The 15750-nt window shown below is 51.1% G+C and overlaps 1 protein-coding gene and 1 non-coding gene across 2 annotated transcripts in view; one reads left to right on the plus strand and one right to left on the minus strand.

Moving 5' to 3' along the window:
- Window positions 1-281: 281 nt before the first annotated feature.
- The window catches only part of OSBP2 (oxysterol binding protein 2), a 119041-nt gene continuing 103572 nt past the window's right edge, over window positions 282-15750 (plus strand). Inside the window, exon 1 of the mRNA XM_068989920.1 lies at window positions 282-937. Coding sequence (XP_068846021.1) covers window positions 282-937 — 656 coding nt within the window. The remainder of the gene's footprint in view (window positions 938-15750) is intronic.
- Window positions 9445-9517, minus strand: TRNAV-CAC (transfer RNA valine (anticodon CAC)). Its single transcript has one exon. It is a non-coding gene; the product is annotated as a tRNA-Val (tRNA).

The following is a 15750-nucleotide window of genomic DNA, read 5'->3' on the forward strand; positions in this document are numbered from 1 at the left end:
CCGAGCTCTCGCCCCACAAGTGTTTCCTGAGCGCCTTCCGAGGGCCAGGCCGGGAGCCGGGAGCTGGCGACTCAAGGAAAGGACGGAGGTTCAAGTCCAGCCGGCTGCGCGCCGCGAGGACCACGGAGCGCCGGGGCGGGCGGCGCGGGGCGCACGGGCCGCGGAGGGACCCGCGCGCGCCCCCGCCGCGCGCTCGCGACGGCGCCCCCGGCCCCGCCCCAGGCCTCCGCCTCCCGCGGCCCCCTCCCCCCGGCTCGGCCGCGCTCGGGTCGGCGGGCTCCATGGGGAAAGCGGCCGCTCTGTGCCGAGGCGGCGGCTGCGGCGGCCGCTCCCGCGGGCTGTCGTCGCTCTTCACGGTTGTCCCCTGCCTGTCCTGCCACACGGCGGCGCCGAGCATGAACGCTCCCACGCCCGGCTCCGCACCGGAGCCCAAGCCTCAGCTTCAGCCGGTGCCCCAGCCTCAGCGGGAGCTGGTGTCAGAACAGGTGTCGGAGGCAGTTTCTGAGCGGGCGCCAGGATCGGAGCCTGAGCCCAAGAAGATGTCTCAGCCCAGGCCAGGGTTCACACAGGAACTGGAACTGCTGCCGGCGCTGGGGACCGGGTCGGGGCCCCGGGAAGAGTGGGGCTCAAACCCGGGGCCTGGGCCCCCCGCCAAGGCCCCCTTTGAGCAGGTGCCGGCGCTGGGGCCAGCAGTGGGGAGCGTGCCCCAGATCAAACCCGAGTCAGGGTTGTTGCCGGCATCAAAAGACCCGCGCCCGGGGCAGCTGAAGACACACCTTGGGATGGCAGTGCCCGGGAGCAGCTCGCCGTGCGCTGTCCCCGTGGTCTCACTTCCTCTGGACAACTTCAAGGGCTGGCTTCTCAAGTGGACCAACTACCTGAAGGGCTACCAGCGCCGCTGGTTCGTGCTCAGCAATGGCCTCCTGTCTTACTACAGGTATGGAGGTGTCAGGGTGGGGGCTGAGTGTGAAGGGTGGATGCTGCCGTCACGGTGACGGAGGGCATCCAGGGTTGGAGGGTGTGACCACTGGCCCAGGATGTTTGGGAACAGGCACTCTAGCAGGAGAAATAATGCCTCTGGCCAACCTTCAACTCTGGCAGGGGAGTCCCCTGTGGACACGACCTCTGGCAAGCTTGGGTCTGGGGAGTGAGCAGGGAGGTTGGAGTGAGGGAGTGATCTGGGGCCTGGGGACCCCTCTGGCCCTGGTGGTGACCTGGGGCAGCTATCCAGAGTCGGAACCCCCAACATCCTTGAAACAAGAGCTTTCTAGTTGAGGAGCTAAAATTACTGTATTAGGGGCTGAGGGGGCAGTAACCTCGTTCACCCCTTAGGACCCACATGTGGGAAGGCTCCTGCCCCCTCCTCAGTGAGTCAGACTGCTTCCCACTTTCCCTAGTGTCTGCTGTTTGCCGGCCTTGGCCTGGGGGCAGAGCAGACTCAGCCTCCTCAGTCACTTCCGGAGCCCATCTTGACATTCAATAGAGAATCAGGAAGTGTCCCACCGTGGCCTTTCTTACTCCTGAAGCAGCGTGGGGCTCAAAATCGAAGTCTAGTGGTGAGATAGGTAACACTATTCCACTGAAACGGATTGAAAGGGGGAAAGATCCTGAAGGCTGCCTTGGTATGTTTCCTGGGGACGGGTGGTTTAAACTTTGAGATCTTGAATCACTCTCTACCGTAATAGATTCTCAAACCTGAGCAAGCGTTGGGATTCGCTGAAGGGCTTGTTGGAACATTGCTCTGCCATCCTGCTGAAGTTCTGCTGCAGGGCGTCCGGGAGGGGCCCCAAGAGTCAGCTCTTCTAACAAGTTCCCAGGTGATGTCGCTCAGGACCACAGTCCTGAAGCGCGGCTCCATTTTCACTGCAAACAGGAGGCCCTGCCTTTCTGAAACTCAGGTTGCTTTGCTCACTTTACGCAGTGGGCAGCCTCTTCAGGTTACCCACTGGAGCATTCATGTGGTCCTTCCTAGACTTTTTGGAACACGATTTCTAGAGGATAGTTGAATTTGTGGTGCCCTTGATTATTTGGGACCTCCACTGACCTTAAGCGATGGTTCCCCCTCAAAGTGGGGATCAGATCGCTGTCTTTAATTCCCGGCAGGGGGGAAAACTGATCTGTGTTTCTCACGCGACCGTCTCGTGTGGTGGTGTGGTACCCCCTCGGCCCACTCAGCTACACCGTACACATCACAGGACAGAGTGTTCTCAGAGTTAGGCAACTGAGCAAAACGAGATCCTTTTCCAAATGATGTTTTTATCCCATTTCCCTACCCTGTCTGGTGTGTAAACATTCACCTACGCATGCAGTGATAGAGATCATCAGTGATTTGCTATAAAGAAGTGTCATCCTGTCTTCTTATAGGCAAGGGACATAACACATAGGACCTGTGGACTGTGGACCACACATGAATAAATGTTCATTTATTTCATCCCCGAAATCACACTGTGAGGTGGGTTCCGGGATTGTCTTCTTGTACAAATGAGAAGTCCTGAGGTTTACCTGAGGGACGTGTCTTGTCCAGAGCCACCGGACCGGGTAGGCAGTGGAGAGAGAGTCTGACCTGGGTCCTTTGCACTCCAAAGTCTGTGCCTGTCCCAGATGTGAGGACTGATGCCACTTCAAACTTGAGTTCAGCATTTCTGAGTTATTTGTATCGTCCCAGGTACTACTCAGAGTCAGTAGTCGGGGTCAAGGTAATGTTTATGAGTCTCGGGTCCCACCATGGCAGGAAGGCCTAGTTGTAGTGGAAAACCTGAGCTCATGTGTTTTTGTTTTGTTTTAATCAGTAGAACAAAAATGTCACCCCTTTTTTTTAGGATATGAATAACCATGTATAGACAAGTTGGCCTTTCAAGGTAACTTGAAATGTCTAGATTCTCTGGGTAGTGAAGAAAAATTCTTCTTGTTTGCTGATTAGAATGTGGGGACAAATACTGGTTTAGGGGAGAGGAAAGGGTGGGAACAAGTTTTCTTGTGTGTGTGTGTTTGCACAGTCCAGCTCTGTAGTTTGATTCATGGACGTTTCTAGATTTCAAGGTGGGCCAAATTGTTGCTCCAGTCGCTTGGGTAGGATGAATGATCCTTGATGTTTATACAGCTTTCTCCCTCCTTTAGCCCCATGTGAGCCCCCCACGAAGATGTTCTCAGTCCCATTTTACAGGAAGGGAAATTGAGGCTGAATAGTGAGCTTCAAGGGTGGTGTATGCTGAGGTGCCCAACCTGAAGGCGGTGTCTCTAGTGCCACAGAAGCTGAGTTAGTCTCCGAGTGCAGAAAAGGCCCTTCTGCAATGGGATCGCGCCTCACCTCTCCCCTGCACTCCAGTTCTGCGTTCTGGAAGATGCTTTGGTCTGCTTCCCCTCAGGCCTCCCAAGGCCGCAGGTGTTTGACACCACTCTGCTGTCCCTGCTTGTGGTCTGAACCCTGCCTTCCAGACCAGGCCTGGCCATCCTGCCTGCTGGGCTCAAGGGCTGAGCAGCCTCCAGGCCTGCTGCTCACAGTCTTGACAGCTCAGGGTGGGTTATCCAGGCCTCCGTCTTCATACAGGTGCTTGGCTCTTTAAATGTGTGTGGCTGGAATAGAGGCAAATTCCGGTGCTTGTGTGTTGCAAACAGATTGAGAGAACTCTTTTCATGATCTCCTTTCTTTCTTTTTAGTTGTGGCATGCAGAATCTTTAGTTGCAGCATGCGAACTCTTAGGTGCAGCGTGTGGGATCTAAGTTCCCTGACCAGGGTTTGAACCCAGGCCCCCTGCATTGGGAGCATGGAGTTTTAGACACTGGACCACCAGGGAAATCCCCAAAGTTACCATTTCTTTCATGATCTTTCCTTAGGGGCCTGGTAGAGTCAGTGTTAGTGCTGGGTGACGTGGCTGCTGGGGAAGGAACCGGAGCCTCTTCTCTTGGTAGCTTCCCTTTTGGAAAAACTGTAAATTTTGTTTGTTTGTTTGTTTGTTTTGAAACTGAGCAAAGCCTGGTTTGGACATTTCTTATGTTCTTTGCCTGATCCTGTGCTCCAGCCTGGCTCTCTCCAGGATAACTATCATTCCAAATCCTGATCAACATCCACTTTCTTTTTTTAAATTTAGTCTTATCTCATCTATATGCTGGAGAAGGAACTGGCAACCCACTCCAGTATTCTTGCCTGGGAAAATCCCATGGACAGAGGAGCCTGGTGGGCTGCAGTCCGTGGGGTCGCCAAGAGCTGGCACGACCGAGGGACTCAGCACTCGCACATCTATATGCAATTAAAGAAAAAAAGATTTCCATTTCAACCATTTTAATTTTATTTTTAAAAATCTTGTTTTATTTTATTTTAAAATATTTATGTATTTGGTTGCACCAGGTATTAATTTCCGCATGCGGGATCTAGTTCCTTGACCAGGGATCAAATCCGGGCCCCCGCAATTGGGAGCATGGAGTCTTAGCCACGGGAGCAGCAGGGAAGTCCGTCAACCATTTTTAACTTTGCAAAAAGGGATCTTGTACAACATATGACTTGGGGGGACTAATTTTGGGTGCTTTGTGACAGCCCGGGTTGAAAGTGTGCCTTTTACCTGTGTCTGCTCCTCTTGGTAGTACGTGCCTGCTCAGTCATATCTGACTGTCTGCAACCACGTGGACTGTGGCCTGCCAGGCTCCTCTGTCTGTGGAGTTTCCCAGGCAGGAGTACTCGAGTGGGTTCCCGCGTCTCTTGGGTCTCCGGCACTGCAGGTGGATTCGTTACCCCTGAGCCACCTGGGAGGCCCTGCCCCTCTTGACGGGCGGCTACAGAGACACGTCAGTGCGTGCGGGGGTCCTTGCAGGCGAAGTGTCTGGGCTGTGGAGAATGCGAAACGCCAAGCTCTTTTCCAGAGCGGTTGTGCCAGTTTAGAGTCCCCCTGGGGGCAGATAAGAGCTTTTGGTGAATCTCTGATCCCTGTCCTTTGCAGCTCTTGGTACTGTCACCGTTGATTTTGTCAGTTAAATGAGTATTGCATGGTAGTCTTGACCTGCATTTCAGTCCCCTTTATTTTTACTTTGATAGAAAATTGGCGGGGGAGGGGGTGGATGAGAATTTCTCCAGTAAGTGTGGCTTCCTCGAGTGTTTCTGTCCTAGATTTTGCTGGAAAAGCTCACTCAATGTCAAGTTTGTTCCAAGGGAGAAAGTACACAGTGCCAACAGCTGGGCTTAGTAACATTCATATTATCAGGAATAACAAGACCCTCTTTGTAAATATTGTCACATACTGAAAGCATTTCTGGGAGGTCTGGGTAATTGTTGGCAGGTTTTTACTTCTTTCCAACAATGTGGTAGGAATATAAATACAGGAGGCAAGGTTATTCTATTGCCCAGCACACTTAATCACGTTGTCTGTTTGACTATTTGAATACCAATAACGGAAATATGGTTTTGTGCTCTTTTTTTGGTTGTTAGTTCCCATTTAAAAAATTTCATCCTAAGTTCTCATCTCACAGGGAATGTGTAACTACCTGAAATTAGAGAAGAATTCATAATAATAATGCAGAATTTTCAAAGGTATGGGCTTCCCTGGTGGCTCAGCTGGTAAAGAAGCTGGCTGCAGTGTGGGAGACCTGGGTTTGATCCCTGGGTTGGGAAGATCCCCTGGAGAAGGGAACACCTACCCACTCCAGTATTCCAGTCTGGAGTCGGACTCGACTGAGTGACTTTCACTTTTCTAAGGTATTAGCCCTTAACAAACCCATGAAAAGATGCTCAACATCACTCATTATCAGAGAAATGCAAATCAAAACCACAGTGAGGTACCCATCGCATGCCGGTCAGAATGGCTGCTATCAAGAAGTCTACAAACAATAATGCTGGATAGGATGCGCAGAAAAAGGAACCGTCTTACACTGTTGGTGGGAATGCAAACTAGTACAGCCACTATGGAGAACAGTGTGGAGATTCCTTAAAAAACTGGAAATAGAACTGCCATATGACCCAGCAATCCCACTACTGGGCATACACACCGAGGAAACCAGAATTGAAAAAGACACGTGTACCCCAATGTTCATCGCAGCACTGTTTACAATAGCCAGGACATGGAAGCAACCTAGATGTCCATCAGCAGATGAATGGATAAGAAAGCTGTGGTACATATACACAATGGAATATTACTCAGCCATTAAAAAAATACATTTGAATCAGTTCTAATGAGGTGGATGAAACTGGAGCCTATTATACAGAGTGAAGTAAGTCAGAAAGAAAAACACCAATACAGTATATTAATCCATATATATGGAATTTAGAAAGATGGTAATGATGACCCTATATGCGAGACAGCAAAAGAGACACAGATGTAAAGAACAGACTTTTGGACTCTGGGAGAAGGTGAGGGTAGGATTATTTGAGAGAATAGCATTGAAACATGTATATTATCATATGTGAAATAGATCACCAGTCCAGGTTTGATGCATGAGACAAGGTGCTCAGGGCTGGTGCACTGGGATGACCCTGAGGGATGGGATGGGGAGGGAGGTGGGAGGGGGGTTCAGGATGGGGAATGCATGTACACCCATGGCTGATTCATGTCAGTGTATGGCAAAAACCACTACAATATTGTAAAGTAATTAGCCTCCAATTAAAATAAATTTAAAAAAAAGAAATGGAAAAGAAATCTTAAAAAATAAAAGGTATTAGCCCCAAGTCCTTATGGCAAGAGTGTTTGAAACATAAGCTTTATGCACATTAATGACACAGTTGATTTGATTAAACAAAAGTCTGTTTTGTTCTATACAAGTTGCCTGCTCGGCAACATTAGAAATGACATTTGTTTCCCAGGAAATGATTTCAAGCAAGTCATGAAACAAAAACTTTTTAAGAATATTTGTTTGGCTGCATCAGGTCTTGGCTGTGGCCCTCAGGATCTTCGTTGCGTCGTGTAGGACCTTTTACTGGTGCAGACTTCCTCATAGTAGCACATGGTCTCCAGAGGGCGTGGACTCAGTTGTGGTGGTGAGTGGACTTAGTTGCTCAGCCAGGGATTGATCCCGCATTCCCTGCATTGCAAGGCCAGTTCCTAACCACAGGACCACCAGGGAAGTCCGCCCAAAAGGTTTTAATTTATTATTGTTCAGGCTAATCTGTGGGTAGGAATGGCGAAGCCAGTTATCGAGAAAGGGACCAAGGAAATCAGTCTGGGTCTGTAAGAGAGAAGGCTCCAGTCACTTGAAAGTAAGTTTTCAAAGTCCTCCAGCTGAGGAAGCCCATTGAACACATGGTGAATCGGGCGCCCTTTAGGGTGGCGGCCAAGACGTTTTTGCCTGTAGGATGGATCAAGTACTCCTCCAGTGAGGCCACACCTCAGAGGCAAGCCCTCCTGGAGACAGTACTTTTTCTCTGTGTATATAATTTTATTGTTTATTTAATTTTGGGGGCTGTGCTGGGATTTGTTGCTGCATGTGCTTTTTCTGTCCTTGTGGTGAGCGGGTGCTGCTCTGCAGCTGCAGCGCTCAGGCCCTCATTGCGGAGGCTTCTCATTGCAGAGCATGGGCTCTACGGCACAGGCTCAGTGGTTGTGGTGCACGGGCTTAGTTGCTCGTCAACGTGTGGGATCTTCTGGCACCAGGGATCTAACCCATGTCTCTTGCATTGGCAGGCAGATTCTTTACCACTGAGCCATCAGGGAGGCCTAGTATTTTTTTAAAATAAAGTTTTATTGGGACACAGTCATGCCCATTCTTTTTTTTGGCTATGACTCTTTTTTTTTTTTTTTTTGCAGCGCTGCAAGTTTTGTGGGGTCTTAGTTCCCTGACCAGGGATTGAACTCTTGTCCTCATCAGTGAAAGCAGAGTCTTATATGTGACTGCACAGTGAAAGTGTAGTCTTATCTTAATCCCCTGAGACAGTCTTTTTGATGGTGGTGGTTTAACCACCAAGTCTTGTCCAACTCTTGCGACCCCATGGACAGTAGCCTGCTAGGCTCCCCCGTCCATGGGATTCTCCAGGCAAGAATACTGGAGTGGGTTGCCATTTCCTTCTCCATGATGTCACTTTAGGTGATGCTTAAAGGATGGAGCTAGAAAAGACCATCCATTTGCAAAATGTCCCTGAAAACATGAAGTTGAAAGTACAAGTCTTCAGGTTAAGCCACTAGGTTATCTACCCCAGAAGGCGGCCTTATTATATTGGATTCAGCTTTAATTTGAAATAGCATCCAGTATTTTATGAGACCGTAAGGAAGCTGCAAAGGAATGCACAGGTTGAAAATGTGTGCACGTTTCTTTAAAGTTTAGCATGAAGGTGTTGCAGAGAGCCTCCGAAAGGACTGGCAGTATGTTTTGGAGGAGACAGGGCACGTCAGTCAGTGTTTTTAGCAAGGTCTTGTTGTTCAGTTGCTAAGTCATGTCCTACACGTCGGGACCCTGTGGGCTTCAGCGCATCAGGCTCCTCTGTCCTCCACTGTCTCCCGGAGTTTGCTCAAATTCACGTCCGTTGAGTTGGTGATGCTGTCTAACCATCTCATCCTCTCCTGCTCCCTTCCCCTGTTGCCTTCAACCTTTCCCAGCACCAGGATCTTTTCTAGCGGGTCTTTTCTCATCAGGCGGCCAGCTTCAGCTGGATTTCCAGCTTCAGTTACAGTCCTTCCAATGAATATTCAGGGTTGATTTCCTTTAGGATTGACTGGTTTGATCTCCTTGCAGTCCGTGGGACTCTCAAGAGTCTTCTCCAGCACCACAGTTTGAAAGCATCAATTCTTTGGCACTCAGCCTTCTTTATGGTCTGACACATCCATACATGACTACTAGAAAAGCCATAGCTTTGACCAGACGGACCTTTGTGGGCAAAGTGGTGTCTCTGCTTTTTAATATGTTGTCTAGGTTTGTCATAGCTTTCCTTGCAAGGAGAAGGCATCTTTTAGCGAGGTGCTGTGACACAAATTATAGTTTCCCCACACAGCCAGTTCCTCCTCCTGACCTTCCTTTCTGTGAGGAGCTGGAAAGCCGAGTCACGCTTGCTGCTTCCTGCCGCCCTCACCCTACATCAGATGGAACTGCCAAGCCCTGCCTGTCTCCTTCCCCGCGTCCACCCATCCTCCGCATTGCTGGTGCCACGTCATGGCTCAGGTCTGCCTTCTGCTGAGCTGGTGTCCCAGCTTCCAGCTTCTGCCCTGGACGGGGGGCCCCCTGGTGTGGCGCCACCTGCCTGCCCCAAGGGCCGTATATTTTCCAGTCCTCTCCAGGAATCTCTTTCAACAGTCCCATCCCCTGTGTTAGCGGTCGCCTACTGTGGGTTTCTCACATTTGAAATATCCATAATGGCCCCAGACCGACCTGAGAACTACATCTTTCTCCTTTGGGAGTTTATAAGGTTTCTGTGTGGGCACCTCTGCAGACAGCTTTGTGCCAAAGGGACTCTGGCCAAGTTTGGCATCTTCCTTTTTTTTTTTTTATTAAAAAAATTTGGGAGGGGGAGGCTGTGTGTGTCATGTGGGATCTTAGTTCCCCAACCAGGGATCGAACCCGAGCTCCCTGCATTGTGAACGCAGTGTCCTAACCACTGGACCACCAGGGACGTCTCATCTCAGGCACTTTTCTGACCTAGACCTTCCCCGAGACCCTTCGGTGACTTGGGTTTGCCCAGGACGAGGGTACACTTGCCACATGGACCTCCTTCCTCCGCAGGACCTTCCCTTTTGCACCTTTGGTGAGATGTCTGGTGTGAGTTCTTCAGCTGCTGCGAACCCTTGTACCTTCCTCAGGGAGGGTCTGTTAATCCAAGATCAGAGCCAGCACACAGTCTGGAACATGGTGAAAGCGAACGTACCGCAGCTTTGGTTGTATCACTTATTGAGGGCCAACGTGTACAGGCAGCGTGGGAGACAAGCACATGTGCATCGTGGAGCCTCAGGGTGGAGGAGGAGGGACCCAGTCTCCAGTTTCAACGGTAATTAAGTTCCTGGCCAATCTCTGCATCCATCCTGGCAGTCCGTAAGAGGCCAGGGGGTTCAGGCAAAGTGCTGTGGGGCTTCCCAGGGGGCTGGCTATTCAAGCCTATGGCTTTCACACCTCCTGTAGTCTTCGGGGATGCAGTTGGCAAAAGATGTCAATAAAGAAAGACAGGCTTGTGAAACGGATGTGAGGTTCCTCAAACCAAGATCAATATCTGTTTATCCCGGGAGAGAACAAAATATGGAGGAAATGGGCCTGTTTCCTGGATAACTACTCTGGATGGTGACATGCAGAGAGGAGATGATGAGCGATGCCCCTGAACTAAAATTGATATTGGCAGCTTAATGTGTGTTGAGTCACATACGAGGTGCCACCACACGGATGTGGCTTTAAGAGGTTCCCTTGGTAATTGCACACACGAAGCAAACTGTCAGCGAGTCTCAGGGCCACACTGTGCGCGCTGTGCTCTTCTTCTTTTATGAGCGACTCTTTTTCCGCGTGTTTCCGCTTTTAAAAGTTCTCAGAGTTCCGGTCCCTTAGCTTCACCCCTCCTGGCTGCTTGTCACATGTTCAGCCACAGCTCTGTGCATCGAATGCTGGTTTAATGATCTTGACGCACACCTTTTGATCTGCGTTGCTGGGCCGTTGCCTAAACCAAGAAGAGGGCAGATGGCCTTGCTGAGCTGGCTCAGAACCGGGCTGTGTTGTCCTCTGAAGCAGCAGTAGGTGTTGTCTCCCTAAATATAACTTACGGTTTGTGGCTTCCCTGGACTCACCGCTCACTGCCCTTCCCAGTCAGCTCCCTCCACCCTCCTTCCTCTGTCTTCAAGTCTCCTTCTGCCCAGCCGACCTTATGCTCCTTCTGCCAGCCACATGCCCTTCACTCTTCCCTTCAGATCCCTGCACCTACCACCTCCCAGCAAGTGCAGCCCTCCCCACTGCTGCAGGCAGCCTCCCCGGGCAGTTGAATTCCAGGTCATCGCAGCCTGAACCTGCCTGGATCCCCCGTGATGAGTGGGGCTGGCAGAACCATCCTTTCTCTGACGGCCCTTTGTGTGTTGTGTCGTTTGGCTGTCTACTCCTGTTGGCTGGCTGTTGGCCCGTCTCCTCACCACCAGAGCATGGGGCTGTGTCCCCCTCTATGGTGTCCCCTGGGGTGCTGGGCATAGTGTCTTGTAGATTCCCAAATGCCAGTGGGGGAAAAAATTTTTTTTTTTTTTTCCACAGAAGCTACACATGGCCCAGCTTCTCAGCTCCTATTCAGAGGGTTATCCTAAGACAAGGATAAGTGATGATATTGAGAGCTCACTGTATTCATTTACATTTAAAATTCTTTGTTATAGAGAATTTAAAACATCTGGAAGAGTAGACAATAGTAAAATGGACCCGCATCCACCCATTTCTCCAGTTTCAACAATTATTAGCTTCCTGGCCAATCTTATTTCATCTGAGTGCCCTTACCCCACATCATTTTGAAGTGAACTTCAAATATCATACATCACCTGTAAATATTTCAGTAAGTATCTTTAAAGGATAAGGATTTTTTAAAAACATATCCACAGCACCATTGTCACAACTAAAATTAGCAATAATTCCTTGTTATCATCAAATATCAAGTCAGTGTTCAAAGTTTCAGTGGCCTCGAATGCCATAGATTTTTTTTCATAACTGGTGTTTTGATACATTTGTTTGTATCAGGACCTGAATAAGGTCTGCCTATAGAATGTCCCACAGTCTGTGGGACTTCCCCAGTGGTCCAGTGGTTAAGAATCTGCCTTCCAATGCAGGGGATGTGGGTTTGATCCCTGTTTGGGGAACTAAGATCCCACAAGCCATGGGGAAGCTGAGCCCATGTGCTCTGAAGCCCGGTCACCACAACTAGAGAAAAGCCTGCACGCCACAGTGAGCGTCCAGAGTGCTGTAACTAAGCCCCGACGCAGCCAAATATATTAATCAACTTCTGAAAAGTTAGAAAAAAAAGAGGGTCCCTCTAGTTTTGCTGGTTGCCTCCTCTTGGTGTGGGCTAGCGTGTTCCTGTGTCCTCTGTATTTCCCTAGCTTGGCAGATGGAGCTGGAGACTTGATGAGGTGGTGACGTGTTCCTCCATCAGGAGCTCGTGATGTCTGGTGACTTCCTGGTCTTTGACGTTAGCAGGTGGTAGCAGTCAGTCTTAGATTAACCTAATTCTATCATTCTTCCTCACTTATTAGCAGGAATACTTCTATAAAGAGAAATTTACCCTTATCTACTTGGGTTACTCAAGGATACAGTTCACACAGGAAAGGCAGAATAAATGCTGTGTCAACCCACTGCCGCATAGTCCTCACTGATACTCATATCATCCGGCCTTCTCTTTGCCTAGTGCAGCCTCTTCGGTTGGTTCCGGAGTCCTCTGGAAAGGACCCTGATGGTGTTGATAGTGTCCTGTGACTGGCTTGAAAAGATGTTCCAGGCTCTTCTTGCACTTGTCTTGGCTCAGCCCGGGAGTCAGCCATTTTTGACTACACGCCAACTGGGAGGCTGGCAGGTGCTAGGATGAGTCATGTGAAAACAGGAAATGGCCTTGACACCACCCTGCTTTGACTTGCAGGAATCTTTAAAAGGAACGGAGGCAGAGGTACAAACCTCAGTGTTCTGTTTGCCCGGTGTCTTCATGAGCTGGGCAGAGGCTGTTCTAGCTGTATTTAAGGCTTTTGAGTCATCCAGGAAAACTTCAACACGTGACACAAAAATTGTGATGGAGACAGTACCCTGTATTTTTACCCTGTTCTATCTTAGATTCCACAGTGACTGTATTTGAACAGTGACTAGTGGTGTATAGGGCTTCCATGATGGCTCAGCTGGTAAAGAATCTGCCTGCAATGTGGGAGACCTGGGTTCGATCCCTGGGTTGGGAAGGTCCCCTGGGGAAGGGAAAGGCTGCCCACTCCAGTATTCTGGCCTGGAGAAGCCCATGGACTGGATAGTCCTTGGGGTCACAAACAGCTGGACATGCCTGAGCGGCTGTCACTAGTGGTGAATAAGGTGCTTATTCGTATGTCATCCCATCTGATGACAGACCCAGGGGAAAGGTCATTGCGTCCTGGCAGCGACTGAGAAAGCCAGGGCTTGTTCCACTGCATTGGTGTCGCTTAGCGGGTGGCTGAGCTAAGACCTGAACCCCACACCTTCTGGAATTCTACCACCAGAGCCTGTCCTCTTAGTGTTAGGAGCTGTGTCTTCCCACCCAAATAAGCCATCCCTCCAGATCCCCCTTGTAGACACTTCTGGGTCCCACTTGGGAGACCTGCAGGTGGGCAGCCTCTCCCATGAAGACATGGTGGGGGTCCTTGGTCCCCTCTCGGTTCCCACCAGTTCCCTTCATTCAGGAGATACCCTGCATCGCCCGTCTTCAGGGTCAGTCCCCGCATGAGACCCCACAGCAGGCCCCCCCCTTTTTTTAAGCAGGACTTTTTGTCATCAGGTCTTTGCTAAACACTGAAACTATTGGCAAGGTCAGCTGCCTACGTGCACTAGGCTTGCCCGTTATCCATGGCCACGGAACTCTGAGGCTTAAAACAGCAACAATGGTTTTGTTATTGCCCACAGTTTTCTGTTGAGTGGGAATCCAAAAAGGGCTTGGTTGGACAGTTCTGGCTCAGGCCCTCGAGTGGGGCTGCAGTCAGCTGGTGGCTGGTATTGGGATGGCAGGTTCTGGAGCATCTGGAGGCTGGCTGAGCCTCTCTCTCAATCCACAGGGTCTCAGAGCTCCTCCTTGTGTTCTGTTCACACGGCTGCTTTGGGCTGCAGCACCGTGGCTTCAGAGCAGACAGGCTGCTTCCCTCGGGGCTGGCTTCCCTCAGAGGGAGCATCCCAAGAGAGCAGGGCAGACAGGCACGGACCAGACCTGATCCTGAGACTGCGGTTTCGGCAGCACTGCTTTGATCACTGGACCCAGGGTTGTCTTAGATCCCTAATCCAGTTTGAGTTCATTTTTGTGTATGGTGTAAGTTAAGGGTCCAGTTTCACTTGTTTGCATGTGGATACAGTATCCAGTTTTCCCAGCACCGTTAGTTGAAGTGGGCTTCCCAGGTGGCGCAGTGGTAATGAATCCACCCTGCAAGGCAGGAGATGCAGGAGATGCGGGTTCGATCCCTAGGTCGGAAAGATCTCCTGGAGGAGGAAACGGCAACCCACTCCAGTATTCTCGCCTGGGGAATCCCATGGGTAGGGGAGCCTGGCGGGCTACAGTCCGTGGGGTCGCACAGAGAGCTGGGCACGGCTGAGCCTGCACATGGCAGCGAATTTGAAGAGAACTGTCCTTTCCCCATTGAGTGGCCTTGGCACCCTTGTCAAAGATCACTTGACCACATATGTGAAGGTGGAAACCAAACCCTTTTGGAAAAGGCGGTCACTCACTGAACATGCCAGCCTGTCATCCTCAGGGTCCAGCTGTGGCTCTGTCCCCAGGGACCGTGGGAAGCAAAGTCCAAGAAGATGGGCCTCTTTGGTCACGTCCCCCTTCTCGAGACTGCTGTGACCAGCTGCAGAGCCCTCTACTCACACAGTGCTTGCAGTAGCCTAAGAGGAGGCGGGCGGAGATCAGGAGCAGACCCTGAGGCTGCCCACAGAGGCTGCTGACAGGCGCCTGCTTTCCCACACGGAGGTCTCCTTCTCTACTTTCCCTTCCTCCCGTACCCATGCAGCCCATTCACCCGCGGGACCAGCCTCAGCTCTGCCTCTCCAGGGTCATCTGACCTCGTCCTCCACGGTCACGCTCTGGTAACAGCGGGCTCTGACCATCCTGACAGAGAGGGAGTTAGAGCTGGGTCCTCAGCTCACTTTCCTGCTGGATCAGGCAGCCCCAAAGCAGACCACCCCCAAACCCAGAGGCTTAAAGCAAGGAGGGGGTCGGGACTTCCCTGGTGGTCCAGTGGCTAAGACTCGGCACTCCCAATACAAGGGGCCTGGGTTCCATCCTTGGTCAGGGAACTATATCCCACATGCTACAGCTAAGACCTGGTACAGCCAAATAAATAAAAATTAATTTAAAAAATATTAAAATAAACCAAGGGAGGCAGTTATTTTTGTTTGGGTATCTGCCCCAGCTCTGCCTCAGCAAGCGACACCCTGCTCCCTCCTCTGCCCTGTGGGCTGGGCGAGCCATGCACCTTCATTCCTGTCCACACTCCACTGGCCGGGTCCAAGCACGTAACCCCACCCAGTGTCGGTGGGGTGGGAACTCACCCACTTCCCACTCCAGTGGGTGATCCTGCAAATCCCCGTGGCAAAGGACCTGGGCATGTAAGTGTAATTCAAGGAGGGTTTTAAGAATTGGGTTGGGTAGAGGGAAGCTTCAGTTTATCCCAACCTCCAACCTCCCTTTCAGCTGTCACACTCTTCATTTGTAAGGTGAGCTCCGGGGCTCCTTCCAGCCCCAGCCTCCTGAGAATTTGATGGGTCGACCGACTGGAAGAAAGGGAGATGAGCGATCAGAAATGATTATGCCTGGCACTGAGCTTGGCACATCGAGGGACGCAGGTCTCTTGACTCAGTGGCTTGGAGGTCAGAGTCCAGGCAGCCAGGAGCTGGTGGCTGAGCTGGTAGAGGAGGACCAAGGGATGCTTCTGCTGGGCATCCCGTGTCCTCTGGCCTCCCTGCTCCTGCACAGACCGTGGGAGCTCTCTGGGGCTGCAGCAGTGGCATCCAGGTGCTCGTCTGCCTTCATTCCTACTGTTGATACTGGATTTGGTCCGGGGGCAGCGGAGGCCCCTGCCCTGAGCCCAGGGGCGCGTGGGAATAGGGCTAATGGCATTTCCAGGTTCCAGTCTGGGGAGACTTGTGAGCAGGCTGGGTGGGGACAAGGACGGCACTGCC

This window comes from Capricornis sumatraensis, chromosome 17 (genome assembly GCF_032405125.1).
Source record: "Capricornis sumatraensis isolate serow.1 chromosome 17, serow.2, whole genome shotgun sequence".
Lineage (NCBI taxonomy): Eukaryota > Metazoa > Chordata > Mammalia > Artiodactyla > Bovidae > Capricornis > Capricornis sumatraensis.